Below are 18,376 nucleotides of genomic sequence, written 5' to 3' on the forward strand. Positions count from 1 at the left end.
TTCTAACAAGAGTGTGCCCAGCAGCATTTTTCATGACCATCAAAGGCTGGGAAGCACCCACGTGTCCACCCCGTGATGGACAATTCACCCCAACAGAAAGGGGGCCTGACACAGGCCACAGCAGGAAGGAACCCTAAAGATCTTATGCTGAGTGACAGAAGCCAGATAAAAGCCCATGCAGATGAAATGTCAAGAGGCCAAGCCACAGAGACGGAACTGCAGACTGGGGGTTATCAGGGTCCGGGGGAGGGGAGTGGCCAGCCACTGTTTAATGGGCATGGGCTTTCCTCTTGGGGTTATGGAAATGTCTTGGAACTATGTAGAGGTGATGGCTGTGCAAGGCTGAGAAGGGGCTAAATGCCACCAAATTTTTTAAAAAATTAGTTTTACATTATGTGAATTTCATCTAAATAAAAAAAGAACCCATAATTATTTGACACACTTTTTCTCCCTCTCTGCACCCCAGCTGCTGGGCCCATCGCCAGCTCCTGCTGTTCACATGCGGACAAGGACAGAAGAGCGCACGGGCAGAAGCGTGTGCAGGAGAACCCCTCCCCGAAGGCCCACCCCTGTGTCCTTTGTACTCCAAGCCTCCTTGGCAGTGAGAAGGGCCATGTGACAGGACCCCCTGAAACACAAAGTGATGGTGGCCCCCCTTCCAGGCCTCAAAGCTCCTCAAGCCTCAGCCTCCTCAAATTCTGTGCCCTTCTGCGCAAATGGCTGGTCACACGAGCTGGAAGGTGTGGCCACCAACCCCAGGGCCTGGAAGACATGCCAGGCTGTGCCGTTGTGCCAAGCAGGACACAGAGGACGGTGCTAAGCCCCTGAGACTGGGGCGTTTCTGCCACCCAGTTCGGTCTCACCTACCCTTGCAGATGCAGGTGGTGGGGAGGCTGGGGAGTAAACAAGATGTGAGCCCTTCCTCAGTCACGATGTTCCAAGGCTCTGTGGGGCGTCCTGTGACCTGCCAGAGGAGTCTCCTGCAGAGATCACCTGTGGGCTGCCCACTGGTGCTGGGTCACACAGCCAGGCTGACCCCTCACGATGGCAGAGCATCGTGCCCATGTCTCTGAGTGCCTGTGAACCCCGCTTCCCCAGGTGAGGAGGGCCATACCCAGATCCCTGCCTCAGCTAAGTGACTGGAAGGGGGCTCAGGCTTCCCTGGGCACAGCAGATGCCCCACAGGCAATAGTGGAGCAGCAGGAAGGGGAGCAGACCAGGAAGCCCCCGGCCCTCCCAGGACCAGCCCCTGGCTGCTGAGTCTGTACTGGTTTTAGTGGCAAGAAACCCAGTGAGCCCTCTCCCTCCACTGGACGCCCACCCCAGGTCCTGCTGTACCCCAGCTCACTCACCCATGGGTCCTGGCACCTGGTGTACTCACCTGCCCCAGCATCTCCCAGTTCATTCATTACGTTCTAGGAAATAACATGGTTTATTTTTCTCTTTCTGAAACACAAGGGAGAGAATTTCCTGGAGTCACAGAGGCACAGGAGGGAATTGGAAGCAACTAGGATGGCCCTTGTCCTGCCTCCTGCTTGGGACCACATTGACCCTCAACCACTTCCCTGGAACCCTGGGCTTCTACAGGGCACAGACGTCAGCAGCCCAGGGCATAGAAGAGCCCAGAGCCAGGAATGGAAGTGCCACTGCCAGCAGCTGAATCTGAGAGGCAGCTCTAGGGCCCTGGGACCTAGTCCTGCACGCCAGAGACATCTCCCTGAGCTGGCCCCAGGCCTTCCGGGTATCCCCAATATGAGGGAGAAAAGCATGCATCCACCATCCCGCCAGGTGGGCGCACACCTGTCCAGGGGCACAGGTGACCTTTCTGAGGTGGTGCCTGGGCTGCTGTACTTTGTGCTGCCACCTGAACTGCAGCCCTCAAGGTCCTGCCTGTGCCATCTCCCTGCCGCCGGCTCTCTAGGACGCAGAAGCCAAGCAGGGAGGAGCTGCGGGAACACAGACCTCGCTGCCCACTCTCACGCATTCCCTCCTTGCCTGGGGTCTCACAGGGAGGAGCCACGGGAACATAGACACCTCGCTGCCCGCTCTCACGCATTCCCTCCTCGCCTGGGGTCTCAGAGAGGACAGCTCAGGGATCCACAGGATTCACAGCCTCCAGGCTCTAGGGAAGGGGAGAACGGGGTCCCTGAGGCCCCCAAGATCATACACCTATGAGGCTAGGGCTCCATGGAGGTCCAGGTCTGCTCAGAGTCATCCATGTGCCTGGGCCTCACCATAGGGAGGTAAGACCGAAGTGGGGAGGAAAGGCAGGACTTCAGGCACTGCCAAGTGTCCTGGAGCCTGGGTTGGGAGAGGGCCTGTCCTCCAAGGTCTCCTGGGGGAGGTGGAGCCCGCCTCGGGGGCACAGCATCACCTCCTTCAGCCCCAAGCCTGGGCCAGGCTGCCACTCTGGTGGGGGAGCCAGGTGGGCTCTGGGAGGCCTGGGACTTTCTCACCCCTCCCAGCCCCCAAGGGCACAGTGCCTGGGTGAGAGACCCCAGGGGACCTGTGAGCTTGACCTTTCTGAGTCACACTGACCCACGGCCTCCCGGGGGCCAAAGACCCCACCCCACAGAGCACAGAAGACGGCACTGGCAGGCCCAGGCACAGATGGTCGGGGGGAGACAGCCCCACCACTGTGGTCCCCTGTGGCCACGTTATGCTCCTTGTCCGGTAGCCAGCTCTCAATCTCCCGCACCTCACCACACAGGCGTGTGGAAGAAGTCACCGCACCGGGCCCTGACTGCTGCCTCTCCCTGCCAAGTGACAGCTTGTGAGGTCTCTGCTGCTGTCTCCCCAGGGTGAGCACAGACCGGCAGGAGCTGAGGCTACCCCAGGAGTGCTCCTGGGCTGCCGACAGGTGCTGCCGTAGATTCTCCTAAGTCACTCACAAGGAAAAAGCTGTGGAGAGGCGGGAAGTGGGGTGGACAGGGCACAACCAGGGTGGGGGCTGGGGGCACAGCTCTAGCACCAGGAAATGGTCTCCCGGCACCCCCTGGAGGGAGCTGTCACAATAGACACGCAGCCCCCTCCACTCCAAGAGATGGAGAGAAGCGTCAAGGTGAGGGCTGGGCTGTGCTCCACTCTGCCCCTGTTCCTTCTCCCAGGGTGAGCTGGGACGTGGGAAGGAGTCCTGTTCTGGACAAGGAAACACAGTTGACCCCTTGCCCCCTGCCGCCCAGCCTCCACCCTGCACCCTCCACCCTCCACCCTGTCCCCAGCACAGCAGCTTCCATCAGATGCCAGATCTCCAGGCAGGCAAACGCAGGTTGCAAGGGCCACAGCCTGACTTCCTCGCCACACACCTGCACCACCCCTGGCAGAGATGTCTTCCCGCCCCTCCCTCAGGCCTCCTCTGATGTGGCCATGCCTCGTCTGGTCCCCAGACCCACCACACTCCTTGACATCAGCTAAAGCAAGGGTCCTACCTGAGAAAGCAGCTGAGACCCCGGGGCTCCTATGTCAGCCTCTGAGCACAGTTCCACGTGTCACTCCTGTATCTGGGCCAGGCTGTCTCCAGGGCACTGGAGCCTGAGACAGATGCTTTACCTGTGAATGGGCAGGCTTGGGGCCACCTCCCTCATCTGGGAGCCCTACTCAGCCCCACCCCTGGACCCTCACCACTGGCCCAGAGAAGGGGCTGGAGCAAACCAGAGGACCCAGGCTGGGGAGCTCCTGCGTCCTTTCCCCCAGCACCAGAGTTCATTGACCATGGATACCTCAGTTCCCTCACTTGTGAAATGGACCAAGGTAAACCTGGTGAAGCTTCTGGCCAGAGAGAGGAGAGGAAAAAGAGAAAGGAGGACCGTGAGCAGGAAAGCGAGTGCCTCCGCCTGCTCGCAGGAGACAACCCAGATAGACCAAAAGCCAAGAGCACAAAACCATGTGACAGCTCAGACCAATGTCCGCTTTTTAGACCTTGAAGGCAAGCGTGTTGGTGTTACAGTGACAGAATTAGAACCTGGGGGATGGTGACAGAGCTGACGAAAATTTGAAGGCAGAGGTTGCAGTGAGCCAAGATTGTGCCACTGCACTCCAGCCTGGGCGACAGGGGGAGACCCCGTCTCAAAAAACAAACAAACAGAAAAAAAAAAAGAAAGAAAAGGAGAGTTCTCATCCCAGCCAAGTATAAAGATGCAACTTTTCCAAGAAAAAAGAAACAGAAGACAATGATGTGTGACCTGTAAATTACGTGTAAAGAACACAGTAAAGGTCGAACTTCTGAGGCATCAGTCTGAGAAGTTTTAAGAAGAAATAGATTTCAGAATGAAAAATTGTTACCTCTTGTATTCTCATTGAGAACAAATTCGTATCTTAAGAACAGCTTACTTTTCAACCAAAATTCTAGTTTGATATTAGCGTATGTTTAACATTGTAGCTAATTTTAATAAGACCTTATAAACAAATCTATCCCAGTTTTGATTGGGATTAGAAATTATGAGGTTATAAAACATTTGTTTCATAAGCCTTTTACCACCCCATAACTTTTTCTGTTTTATAACTGTTTACATTCATTCAGTTGTATTTATCTTTTAAATTTTTCTTTAAAACAATCCCCAAAACTGTTAAACGAGGCAATATTGTTTCAAATCATGAAATAACTCATCATTGTTTGTAGCAGTCTCTGCATTCAGCCTGCTCTAATATTTGGTTTCAGCTTTGGATGTCTCTATTCAGAAGACTGGCCTGTAATCTCCCTCTCATGGGCTGTCTCATACCGCACTTGGTATCAAGATTCTCCGGATCTGGTGAAGGCAGTGCTGCTGTGTTCCTTCCGGATCTATTCTAGCAAAATGCCTGCATAAACTTGGCATGGGAAACAGGACATTTTCCTAAATAGAGGAAAATGTTTACGGCAAAAATCTTGATAGAAAAATCAAGAATACAAATTGAGTTGTAAAACTCTAAAATTTGAACATCTATAGACAAACTGGAGTTGGGGAAATAAAAAAAAATCAGGGAGACATTTTAAGTACAAGTGGCTGATCCGAAGAAATTGCAGTGAGAAGAGGGAAATGAGCACACTTTGAGAAGAGCAGCAGAGGTCGCCTCCCGTCTTCATCACTGGTCTCCTGGCTCTGCACAGTGTCAAACGGCAGTTCACAGAGTGGCAGCTGGGACGGAGGCAGGACCTTCATCATGAGATGACAGCGGATGCACTCAGGGTGCTACGGCCATAGACAAGGGCTCCATCTTCAGACGACCTCCGTGGCAGGTCACCGTAGAATGTTCAAACACACACGTGCCACACTATGGGGTCCAGCTGCTTCCATCTAGACCAACGTCTTTTGGTTGCAAATTCTACATTCTTTTTAAAAACCAGCATTTCTCATGAGGAAAATGCTCTCTGCCATGCAGTCTGTCCCTGAAGCTGTCACCTGTGGGTGCCATCTTGAATCAGGGCTTAGTTGGTAATGGACTCTTACATTTGCTCACCAAGAAATTCTGCAATTCATCTATAATTTCCATGGTGAGATTTGCATATCATAATGCAAATAAAATGGAAAGAAACCAAGAGAAATAAAATTCCCATCTTAGACAAAGAAAGAAGACTTTACCTTGCGTCGAGCTACAACCGCTTCTGGGATGATCGGATTGGTCACCGTCGCTAGGAAACATAGAGTCACTGTCAGCCGTGGGAGCTGCTGAAGGACCTCTGGCAGTCTTGGGTGCTGAGCACACAGGGCTGGTGTGTGTGGAGGAGGTGGGTGAGAGCACGAGCCAAGCTGCTGCTGGGCCACCCTCCCTGGTGGTGAAGGAGGCAGAGGAGACCATCAGGAGAGCCCTGGGAGACAGAGCCTTGGGTCTCTGGCTAAGCCACCCTCATCACTGTGAAGTAGGCAGTGTTCACACAGGCAGCACACAAATGCAGGACATCACTCCAGGACAGGGTCTCCTCACAGAAAGAGGCCTGGTAAATATCCTCTTTTTTGTAAAAATGTTACTACGTCATCTAACTTTCCTAAAAATACCTATGCTCCTACTGGAGTTATTTTAATGGACTTTAAAATATGGTGAGCTACACACAATATTTACTCTTTTAATCCTTAATTTCACGATCCAGGAGCAGACAGGACCATAACAGCAGACAGAGAGGGGAGCCCAGGCACTTCCCCCTGACCCTGAATCAGAATCCACACAGGAACCTGGAAATGTGTGGGGCTCAGCAGACTGCGGAGGGTGAGCAGGAAGCCTTTTCACACTTCTGGTCTATCTCAGCGCTCGGCTGTGTGTACTAGAACATCACTGGGGCCCCAAGATGAGCTGCCCGGGGCTGAGCTCTGGGATGAGAAAACAAGGAGGACACGACCCCTACCCTCACAGTGACCAGCCATGGCCAGGATCCCTCCACCCATGGGTGGCAGGTCACAGACTTTGGCACTGATGAGTCCAAGCCTATCTCAGAGAAACAAGCAAAGTGACATCTTATGGGTCACAAGGGAGATTTGCAAGAAACAACTGGCCTCTGGGGCAGCCCCTCCCTTTGCTTAGCTCATCCCGCACTGGAACTGGATCCTCTCCCACCTCTGCTGCAACCAGTGTGAAGCAGCTGCCCTGGCCAGGAGCTGTGAGGCTCCCTCCAGTTAAACAGGATTCTGGCCCACACACCAGCCCCATGCACACAACGCCACCCCACATAGAGAGAACGCAGCAGTTCCCAGGGACTGCAGAATGTGCCCGTCTCTCCTTACCTGGAGCAACCACTTCTCCCACCACAGCCTGGGTCCTCAGTCACAACAGGAAGCTCAGCTCCGGCTGCCTGTCTACAGGAAAGCCAGCGAGACAGTGGCACATTCCTCATCATCTGGATTATTCGTCCACACGGGAGGGATTGCCCCACATACACCGTTCTCCTTGACTCCTGAAACTTCCTGTAATAACAGAAAACATATTGCTGTGAGCATCAGGCTGTGCTGTGGCCTGTGTGCGCAGGTCTTTCCTTCACTTGGTGACATTAGAAAACCAGATGAAAAACTGTGTTTAAGGAACACAAAAGAACAGGACAAACCGCCTCACACTACAGACACAGTTTCCCTGGAGTATGTTTCCTTCAAGTCCATGTGGCTTGGCAACTAAGTAATTTTGTTCCAAGGAGAGAATCAAGCTGCTAAGGAAAAAGCTCACTCCACACAGTGCGTGGCTGATGCTGTCATTTTATCCTGCTATTTAAAATCAAGCCTCACTGGGGAACAGGCTCTCACTCAGAATTCACCCGACCAAGGACACGGTGTAAGTCGTCTATAATACATACGGTCAGATTCTCATCTCTTAGGCTCATTCAGAAAGATAAAGCTAGGAAAGCAACTGTATTCCTCAGACAAATGCAGGGGTCTGACCTTCAGTTTCCATGGGGCCTCCTTTTTCTTCTCCCTGAGGTGTTCCTCCATTGGGTCCTCGGTGGAATCTAGGAAGACAAAGTGTGACCATCAGCAGGTGCAGGGAGGAGCAGGAAAAACAGCTTTCTAGCCCCAGGCCGCCTCATCAGGTAAAACATCCCATCTTGAACAGGGCACAGCACCCAGGGCAGGCTGGGCGTCCCTGCAGCCTCTCAGGGCTCCTGCCTCCTAATCAGACCCAAGCTCACTTGCCCTCCCCTCCTGAGTCCTTCCAAGGTCATTTCCTCCCTAGAATCCACCTGTGGTGCTTCTGTGTGTATCTGTCATTCTAGAATGTTTTATACTTGGTAAAAAGAAACTGTTGTTCAAGAGAACATTTCATTCTAGCCAAAATATTCTATATATTCACTAATCTTTTGTTTTAAAGATAATAAAACAAAGCTTTGAAAATGCGAAGTTATCTTCTCATTTAAAGATAATTCCTACTTAGCAAGTGCTATCTGTCCTGGCACTCAGCCTTCTCAATGCAATGTCTGTGTGCGTCAGGAGTCCGTTGCTGCTCACACTCACAGGGGCTTTGACACTGGGACAGTCCATCATGGGGGCAGCAGGTGAGGGTGCGGACCCTCCCCAACCCAGCCGTGCAGGGGAGATGGGTGGTAGGCTAACACCCAAGTTGTTCCTTGAAACCATATTCGGTGCTGGGTCTTCACTGTGTTTACTCCTCAACTAAAGCATTTATTTTTCCTCTTTATATATTTTTTTTGACAGACAGTCTCTGTCACCCAAGTTGGACTGTAGTAACATGATCTCTGCTCACTGGAACCTGCGCCTTCTGGGCTCAAGTGATCCTCCCCACTCAGCCTCCGAGGTAGCTGGGACTATAGGTGCACCACCACACACAACTAATTTTTTTTTTTAAATAGATACGGGGTCTCACCATGTTGCCTAGGCTGATCTCTACCTCCTGGACTCAAGCCATCCTCTTGCCTCAGCCTCCCAAAATGCTAGTATTACAGGCGTGAGCCACCCACCTGGCCAACTGGAGCATTTCTGAGGCTTGTGATGATCCTGTTATTAAACACAATAGAGCAGGTCCCTGATTATTCTCTGCTTTTGACCACAAACTGAGAAATGACCCCACCACTGCTACTGACAGCCTGTGAGCTCTCTATGTGTGTTTCACATTAATGATCACACCAAAGTCCAGTGGAAAATGTAACTATTCCTACCCTGGGTTAGGGAACCTTTGAGACCTCCCTACACCGACAGTGTTTGGGGCCTGTCTAGGCTCTCATCCTTCCACACGCAGACAGATGCCAGAATTCCCTGGCATGACGAGTTACACCAGGGCTGGCTGGTGAGTGCACAACAGTAGCCCATTGCATCAATCCTCCATCCATTCCTGAGTTCACATTCGCCTCTTCCATTTAGGAGATCGAGAGCCTGGGAAACTCATCTCTGTACCACCTCTGAGCAGTGTGGATGTACAATTTACCTTCAGGGACAGCTGTGGTGGAGGATCAATGGGTTAATTATGTGAAGTGTGCAGTGGTGATGCAATTTTTTAAGAAAAGTGCTCCCTGGGTTGTGCTCTGCATGGGGAAACATGCTTTCTGGGGAAATGCACATGCACTCCCCAGACATTCCCAATCACTCCTCCCCACCCCAATGCACACCACACTATTCCATCTACATGACAATCCTGCCTCCCTCCCCACCCCGATGCACACACTATTCCATCTACATGACAATCCTGCCTCCCTCCCCACCTTGTGCACACACTATTCCATCTACTTGACAATCCTGCCTCCCTAGACTCCAGTGGATGGTCACAGTTCTTTATTGGACTCAGTGTTTTCTACACCGAACTGTCCAAACCTCATTTCTGTCAGGAAGCTCAAACTGAAGTGGCTCTCCGCAAAAGCAGGCTAGGAAGTGCTACCTTTGGCAACACTAAAGCTCTCTCCTTAGAAAGCAGTGCTTCCAGAACACACACCTTTTTCTTTGGCGCATTTGTCGGCCTGCATTTACAGAAAGAAAGACACTGAGCTTCAGACCATCCTGTGTCCTGTGTGCACACGTCTTTTCTTCACTTGGTGACATTAGAAAACCAGATGGGAAATCGTGTTCAAAGGAACACAGAAGAATAGAACGAACCGACTCATGCTAAAGTTTTTCCTGGAGGATGTTTCCTCTCAAGGACATGTTGCTTGGCAGTTAAGTGATTTTGCCCCAAGGGGAGAATCAAGCTGCTAAGGGAAAAGCTCACGGCCACTCAGTGTGTGGCCGATGCTGTCATTTTCTCCTGCTGCCTTAAGTCAAGCCTCAGTGTGGAACAGACGCTCATTCAGAATTTCCCCCACCAAGGACACCATACAAGTCACCTATGATACATATGATCATATCTTAATAAGAAAATAACTTTTGGATAAAACCAGGTGCCCTGACCTTCAAATGCCATGGGCATCCTCATCTGAGCTCACTGTCGAGGCCTTCCAGGGGATCCTCAGCAGGAACTGGGAGGACACAGAGTGGCCATGAGCACCTTAGTGGTGTTGCCCATCAACAATTCAGAGCCACTGGTTGACATGGGTGTGGGCCACTCCACACTCCACTCGACCTGGGTGGAGAAACCAACTCCAGTGAAACAAATCTAACTTTCTTTGAGACTGGAAAGATCTATTTCTATGTTTACTCAAAGAAGCAGTAAACTTCTTCTAAGGGAGAAGTTGGCTACTTTCAGCTTCATGGGGAAAGTGTGAAGGGGGTGCCCTTGCCCCCTCTACACAGGAGAAGTGTGATATGCTACTGGCAGCCTAGGAGAGCCAGCAGCAGAGAGGAACTGGAGCCCCAGAGAGGCCAATTTTTCCCCCAGAGAAATGATGCCCAGGATCACATTCACCTCTAACAAGGGGAAGTCATGGACCTGTGCTGGGAGGATGGCTATGAACACACACCTCAACGACCCCAATATGGATGACTCTTGACGGACATCTGGACTCACCCCAATGAAGACCGCTGGGAACTGGGCTAATCCCACTGAGGATGATTAACACCTGGGTTGAGCCCGCCCCCTGCCCCGGGGACAACATCAGCTGGACACAATGAGGATGTCTATGAAAACTTGAGTGTTCTCAGAAGAGGACGGCTATGAACACATGGCCTGGGCCCACTGAAAACTGCTGCTAGGCTGGGCCCAGGAGGCAGCTTTGAACAGATGGACTGATCAGGACAAGGATAGCTGTGAATACCTGAGCATGCTGGCCCAGATGAAAAGGGTTATTAACTTCTGGGCTGGTCCCCAATTAGGACATATGAGAAAACCTGGACTTCCCCAAGTAATGATTGCAACGAACAACTGGGCTCAGTCCAATGAGGATAGTTGTGAACACCTGCGCTGTGCTCAATGGGGATGACTGTGTACAATGGGGTCTGGCCAACGACAGGGGTGTGTGTGTGTGTGTGTGTGTGTGTGTGTGTGTGTGTGTGAACAACAAGGCTGTTTATTTCACCTGGGTGCACGCGGGCTGAGTCCGAAAAAAGGAGTCAGCAAAGGGTGGTGGGATTATCATTAGTTCTTACAGGTTTTGGGACAGGCAGTGGAGTTAAAAGCAATGTTTTAGGGGCAGGGGGTGGATCTCACAAAGTACATTCTCAAGTGTGGGGAGAATTACAAAGAACCTTCTTAAGGGTGGGGAAGATCATAAAGAACCTTCTTAAAGGTGGCGGAAATTGCAAAGTACATTGATCAGTTGTACTGCAGAAATAAATCACAACAGTGAAATGTCATCAGTTAAGGCTATTTTCACTTCTTTTGTGGATCTTCAGTTGCTTCAGGCCATCTGGATGTATACATGCAGGTCACAGGGGATATGATGGCTTAGCTTGGGCTCAGAGGACTGACATTCCTGTCTTCTCATATTAATAAGAAAAATAAAACAAAATAGCAGTAAAGGGTTGGGGCAGCGAAAATTTTGGGGGGTGGTATGGAGAGATAATGTGCGATGTTTCTCAGGGCTGCTTCGAGCGGGATTAGGGGTAGCACAGGAACCTACAGTGCGAGAGATTCAACTGAAGAAAGATTTTGGGGTAAGGGGCAATACTGTGGGGTTGTTAGAAGGAGCATTTGTTGTATAGAATTACTGGTGATGGCCTGGATGCAGTTTTTATGAACTGAGAAACTAAACGAAAGACACAAGTTCCGAATAAAGTAAGAGGAGGAGAAACGTAGGTATTAAAGGACTAAGAATTGGGAGTATGCAGGACATCCAATTAGAGAGTGTCCAAGGGGGTTCAACGTTATTGTTTGCTTGACTGGTGAGTTTTTGGGCTCTATCCTTGGGTTTTATGTTGTCATGTAACAGGCCAGAATGATTTAGATAAAAACAACACTCTTCATTTAAAAATATATGGAGTCCTCTTTTTTCAGCAGTAAGTCAAGGCCTCAGCAATTTTGGAGGAAAGAGAAATGAAAAGCCAGCATTTTTTTGTTAAAGAAGGATTAGAAACGGCCAGGAAAGAGTAAGTTTGATAGTGTGGTGGAGATGGCTGGGGAAAGGCAGAGGGTGGCATTGGAAGGGGAACCAGAATAAGAGTAAGTATAAAAGTAAAGAATAGGACTTCATCAGGGTGAAAGTATTGGAGGGTACCTTGCCACTGAAGATCTATCCACTTCAAGAGAGACTTAAGGGTGGCAGATTGAGGTAAAACCAGGAGCCACTAAATACCAAGAGCCTGAGAAACTGCTTGGGTGATTTGACTAATAAAGGCCAGTCTGTTATTGGACTGTAGAGAGGTGGGACAGCCAAACTGAGGAATTATGTCTGACAGAAGGGAAGAAATGACCGCGGTGGCCTTCTCAGACCCTGTGGGAAAGGCCTCTACCCATTCAGTGAAAGTGTCTACCCACACCAAGAGGTATTTTAGTTTCCTGACTGGAGGCATGTGAGTAAAGTCAATTTGCCAGTACTGGGCAGGGACAAATCCCCGAACTTGACGTGTAGGGAAGGGAGGGGGCCTGAGTAATTCTTGAGAAGTAGAAGAATAGCAGATGGAACACTGAGAAGTTATTTCCTTGAGGACAGATTTCCACGATGGAAAGGAAATGCGAGGTTCTAAGAGGTGGGCCAGCGGCTTGTAACCTACATGGAAGAGGTTATGAAATGACGACAGAATAGAATGGGCCTGTGAGACTGGAAGAAGATATTTTCTTTGGTTCAAGAACTATTTGCCTTGTGCAGGAAGAGATAGGTGGAGTTTCAGTGAGGGAGTAGGTGGGAGTGGCCAAGTGAGGAGAAAAACTGCCCTGAGGGACAGAAGTTGGAAAGCTTGCTGCTGTTTTTGCTATCTTATCAGCATAAGCGTTGTCCTGAGTGACGGGATCTGATGCCTTTTGATGGCCTTTGCAATGAATGACTCGAGCTTTCTTTGGAAATGAAGCGGCCTTGAAAAGAGTTTTTATTAAAGAGGCATTAATGATGAAGGACTCTTGTATAGTAAGGAAACTTCTTTCTGCCTATATAACAGCAGGGTGGTGCAGGATATGGAAGGCGTAGTCAGTATAAACATTGACGCGTAGTCCTTTTTCAAGAGTGAGGGCTCCAGTTAAGGCAATGAGTTCGGCTTGCTGAGAGGTAGTGGAGGGGGCAGAGCGGTGGCCTCAATGATAGATGTGGAAGATACTGTAGCATAGCCTGCCTTTGCTGGTGAGTGGCGATTAGGCCTGATGGAACTGCCATCAATAAACCAATTGTGATCAGGGTGAGGAACAGGAAAGAAGGAAACATGGGGAAACAGAGTGAACGCCAGGTGGATCAGACAGATACAGTCAAGGAGGTCAGGTGTGGTATCAGGAATAACGTGGGGGCCAGCCTAAAACAGCAAGGTCAAGTTGTTTGGACAGAAAGGCTACAGGGCACGGTCCCGGCTCTTGTGTAACAATTCCGACCGCACAGCCCTGCAGCTTCGGCTGTGTGTGATGGAAACGGGTTGGGATGAGTTAGGGAGAGCTAGTGTGGGGGCAGCTTCTAGGGCTGTTTTTAAGAAATGGAAAGAGGAGTGAGGAAAGGATTTAGGATCAATGGGGCCAGCTAGGTTTCCTTTTGTGAGTTTATATAATAGTTTTGTTAGGACAGCAAAACCAGGTATCCAAAGGTGAAAGTATCCAACCATGCCTAGGAAGAAAGGGAGTTGTTTTGTAGAAAAAAGGTGTTGGGGTTTAAGAGATTGGTCGGACATGATCGGCAGGGAGAGCACGGTGTTTTTATGTAGAATTATGCCAAGGTAGGTGACGGATGGAGAAGAAATTTGAGCTTTGGAGGGGGATACCCAATATCCCTTGGAGAATAAATGCTGAAGGAGCAGGAGGGTGTCTTGTTGAGAAGATTCAAAGGAGGAGCTACAAAGTACAAAGTCTTTGACTACAAAGTCATCAATATATTGAATAAGGTGAGAAGCAGAGGGGTGGAAAGAAAGTAAATCATGGGAAAGAGCTTGGAGGCTGAAGTAACGAGGGCTGTCCCTGAAGCTTTGCAGCAGTAGAGCCCAGGTAAGCTGCTGGGACTGATGGGTGTCAGGGTCAGTCTGGGGTAAAAGCAGAGAGGCTGGGACAAGGGGTGCACGGGAATAGTGAAAAAAGCATCTTTAAGATCAAGAACTGAATAGTGAGTTGTGGAGGAAGGTACTGAGGACGAAAGAGTGTACGAGTTGGGCACTACAGGGTGGATAAGCAAAACAATTTGGTTGAAAAGGCACAGATCCTTAACTAACCTGTAAGACTTGCCTGGTTTTTAGACAGGTAAAATGGGAGAATTGTAGGGAGAGTTTATAGGTTTTAGGTGGCCATGCTGTAACAGGCGAGTGATAACAGGCTTTAATCCTTTTAAAGCGTGTTGTGGGATGGGATATTGGCATCCAGCGGGCTAAGGGTAATTCGGTTTTAATGGGATGGTAAGGGGTGCACGATCGGTCACCAAGGAGGGAGTAGAGGTGTCCCATACCTGTGGGTTAAGGTGGGGAGATACAAAGGGAGGATGCGAAGAAGGCTTTGAACTGGGGGAAAAGGCAGCAATGAGGTGTGGCTGTAGCCCAGGAATAGTCAGGGAAGCAGATAATTTAGTTAAAATGCCTCGACCTAATAAGGGAGCTGGGCAGGTGGGATAACTAAAAAGGAGTGCTTAAAAGAGTATTGTCCAAGTTGGCACCAGAGTTGGGGAGTTTTAAGGGGTTTAGAAGCCTGGCCATCAATAACCACAACAGTTAGGGAGACAAAGGAAACAGGCCCTTGAAAAAGGTAATATGGAGTGGCTAGCCTCCATATTGATTAAGAAGGGGACGGACTTACCCTCCACTGTAAGAGTTATCCAAAGCGTCTGTGATGGTCCAGGAGGCTTCCAAGGCGATGGGGCAGCGTCAGTCTTCAGCCACTAAGCGGAGAAGGTGTGGGAAGGAGTCAGTCAGAGAGCCTTGGGCGAGAGTCCAGGGGCTCTGGGAGGGGGTGCCGGGCAAGTTGGACAGTCCGATTTCCAGTGGGGTCCCGCACAGATGGGACACGGCTTAGGAGGAATCCCGGGCTGCGGGCATTCCTTGGCCAAGTGGCCAGATTTCTGGCACTTGTAGCAAGCTCCTGGGGGATGAGGTTCTGAAGGAACCCCTGGCAGCGGCCAATGACACCTTTGACAAATTTAGTAGGCACCAGTGAGGAAGGGTGTGAAAGCATGAGCTACTCCCGGTAATTAAAGCATTGCAGACCTTGGCTGGGCCCAGTGAGATTGAATGTGAATATCTGGCCTGGGGTGAAGGAGGATAGCTGTGAACACCTGTGCCCGGACCAATGCGGATGGCTGTGAACACCTGGGCTGGGCCCAAGGGGACAGCCTGGAATAACTGGGATGGGCCCAGAACACATGGCTATCAACACCTGGGCTGACCCCAATGTGGACAGCTAGAAACATCTGGTGTGTGCTCAGGAGGACAGTTCTGTTCATTTTGGCTGAGCCGAATGAGGACAGCTGTGAACATCTGCACCGCGCCTAATTAAGATGATGGTGAACGGATGGGCTGTCCCCATGGGGGACATCTGGGAAGCCCTGGCCTGGGACCATGGAAACTGCTGGAACCAACTGGGAGAAGTCCTGTGAGGAAAGCAATGAACACCAGGGCTGGGCCCAGTATGGATGGCTGTCATTACCTGGGATGGCCTCTATGAGGGTGGCTGGAACCAATTAGCACACATGTGAACAAACTAGCTGGCCCGATCAGGACGGCTGTGAACATCTGGGCTGGCTGTCATGTGAAGGACAGAGAACTCCGTGGCTGGTTTAGATGAGGACCACTGTGAACACCGGTTCAGGCCTGGATGAAGACAGCTGGGAAACCCTGGGCTGGACATAATGAAGATGGCGATGAACAGGTGGCCTCAGGCCAATGAAAATGGCTCTTACCCTGGGCTTCATGTCATTGAGAGGAAGCGTGAACTCCTGGGCTTGCCTTCATACTGACAGCTATAAAAAACTGTTGCTATAAAGAGCTGAGCTCACACAAACGAGGGAGGCTGTGAACACCTGGGCTGACCTGGATGGGGATGACTGTGAACACGTAGCCTGGGCCCAGTGAGGACAAGTACTAACACCTGGGCTAGATACCGAGGAGGACAGCTGTGAACGCCTTGGCTGGGCTCTATAAGGACAACTTGGGAGTGTTTGGGCTCAGCCCTAAGTAAATAGCTGTGAACCCCTGAGCTGGGCCCAGTGAGAGTTGCCATGAAAACCTGGGCAGGGCCAGCGAGGACAGCTGTGAACACCTGGCCTGGGTCCAAAGAGAACAGCTGAGAACACTTGGGCTAAACCAGTAAGGACAGCTGTGGCACCAGGGACGATTGCCATGTAGACAGCTGTAAACACTGTGGCTGGTCGCATGAGCACAGCTATGAATGTCTAGTCTGGGCCCAGTAAAGACAGCCAAAAACACCTGCCCTGGTTTCAGTGAGAGCCACTGTGAGAGACCGAGCCTGCCCCCATGAGGATGCCTATGAACAGCTGGCTGGGCCCAAGACGAATGGCTCTCGACACCTAAACCCACCCCGAGAAAGATGCTGTGAACAACTGGGCTAACCCCACTGAGGACGACTATTAACACCTGGGCTGGGTCCAAGTGAGGGCGACTTCAGCTGCACCCGGAAAGGACAGTTGTGAACACCTTGGATTTCTCTGATGAAGACGGCTATGAACCCATGGCCTGAGCCCAATGTGCAAAGCTGTGAACACCTGCATTGGTCCCAGTGAGGGAAGCTGGGAAAACCCTGTGGAAGCAGCAGTGAACAACCAGGCTGGCCACAAGAGGACAGCGCACGGAAATGGATCACGATGAGGACGGCCGTGAATGCCTGGAAACAAAGCTACCTGAAGTCATTGCACTTCATTTTCATAAAGGGAGTACTATTTCATCTGTTCACAGCAAAAACTGGCAGAATCATCATGCTCTGGCTTTTATGAAGCTGATCCCCATGAGGAGAAAAATCCTACGAAGCTGAACTCAGAGAACTGTTTAAAAAGCTGACTCCAATGGTTCACATTAACGAGCTCTGGTAAAGAGCCTTCTAGATAGAGCGTTCCATCTGATGTCTTTCATGAAAAAACAAAAGGGGGCTCTGGGCAGAAAGGGCCAGAAGAAAGTGGAAGTCCACGCCTGGGCTCACGTGCCAGCTGTGGCTGACCCCTGGCTAGGGCACTGCAAAGCCAACCCAGCCTGTGCTTCCTTTCAGGCCTCAGCTCCCCGGCAGGCTGGCTCCTTCTCTGGAAGCTTCCTCCCTGCTCTGGGAGTGACACTTCATGGATTCATCTGTTTGCCATTTTCCAGATGACATCATACTCAATTTTTTTTCTTTTTTCTTTTTTCTTTTTTTCTTTTTTTTGCCTTTCTCTCCCTCTGTTCACCTCTCACCTCTTAGAGTCCTGTTTGTCCCACTTCCCTGTCCTTTGGAAAAGTAGTAACACCTGCCGATGACCATCCTCTGCAGTCCCCAGACTCCCTCTCCCCGTCATCATTAATAAAGGTGACACTGCAGCTTGGCATGAATACAGGTCCTCCCCGACATGCCCTACCCCCCATCTCTTGGAGCGTATAGTTCCCTGACTGCAAAACCCCTGCCTTTGAAGGTTTCTTCCTGCACCCAGCTCCCGCATCTATATTCTGAGCCACACTCAAAGAAAAATCAAGTGACACAGTGAAAAATGCCATTCGGAGAGCTGGCCTGGTGGAGCCCAGACATCAGATCAACTTATTAAAGCCCTATATCTACTAATTCCACCTAGAAAAAAAAGACGTCAAAGTTGTTTAGACTGATTTGTTCCTCAAAATCTCCCCTGACTCTGTCGCCCTGGCAGGGCCAGAGAAATCCCAGCAAAAGTCTCATCAAAGTTAAAGCTCAGAGTTAGAGAGCTGACGGGGTAGATGCTTCTTGGGAACGATCCTGCAAGCCAGCCTCCCTGCCACACAGATGGGGAAACCCCGGACCACAGGGGTTGGGGGGTTTCCCCACAGTCACATTACAACCCAGGCATGCGATCACCGTGTTGAGTTGACTTTATCACCCTCCACCACCTTCAAACAGCAGTCCCCTGAACCTCCAAGTTTCCCACAAAGGGATTGTTTTCTCCCAGCCTTATTTTGCCAGAGGGCTGTCCAGGTGCCCAAGATACAAGAACCTTAAGGCTGATATTTGAAAAATACATTCTTATTTTTCTGACCAAATAGGTTTCCAGATTTGGGGCAGAACAAGCCATTCAGCAATTATTTTATCTTTCAAAACAAATAGAATGCATGTCCCTATTACCACTATTCATTGCCGCTTTGTCCATCACATTCTGTGCACAGCATCCAAATCTGGTTAGAACATCAAATTAAAAACCAAATGACTGATCACCGAAATCACTCTCCATAATGAAAATCGTCTGGATGTGGCTTTAAGGAGCCTCAGGGCAGGAACAGGGTGGGACATGCGAGGCTTCACTTTCATCACTGTAGCCAGAGATCTTCAA

At 50.5% G+C, this 18,376-nt stretch overlaps 1 protein-coding gene across 1 annotated transcript in view; it reads right to left on the minus strand.

The window, feature by feature from the left end:
* Positions 1–1,800: 1,800 nt before the first annotated feature.
* Positions 1,801–18,376, minus strand: part of LOC140711223 (uncharacterized) — a 40,449-nt gene continuing 23,873 nt past the window's right edge. Inside the window, exons 4-8 of the mRNA XM_073014152.1 lie at positions 7,338–7,405; positions 6,693–6,872; positions 5,559–5,746; positions 3,429–5,378; positions 1,801–2,122 (exon numbers count right to left, since the gene is read on the minus strand). Coding sequence (XP_072870253.1) covers positions 6,765–6,872; positions 7,338–7,405 — 176 coding nt within the window. The 3' untranslated portion in view covers positions 1,801–2,122; positions 3,429–5,378; positions 5,559–5,746; positions 6,693–6,764. The remainder of the gene's footprint in view (positions 2,123–3,428; positions 5,379–5,558; positions 5,747–6,692; positions 6,873–7,337; positions 7,406–18,376) is intronic.

This window comes from Chlorocebus sabaeus, unplaced genomic scaffold (assembly GCF_047675955.1).
Source record: "Chlorocebus sabaeus isolate Y175 unplaced genomic scaffold, mChlSab1.0.hap1 unalloc_scaffold_299, whole genome shotgun sequence".
In the NCBI taxonomy this organism is placed as follows: Eukaryota; Metazoa; Chordata; class Mammalia; order Primates; family Cercopithecidae; genus Chlorocebus; species Chlorocebus sabaeus.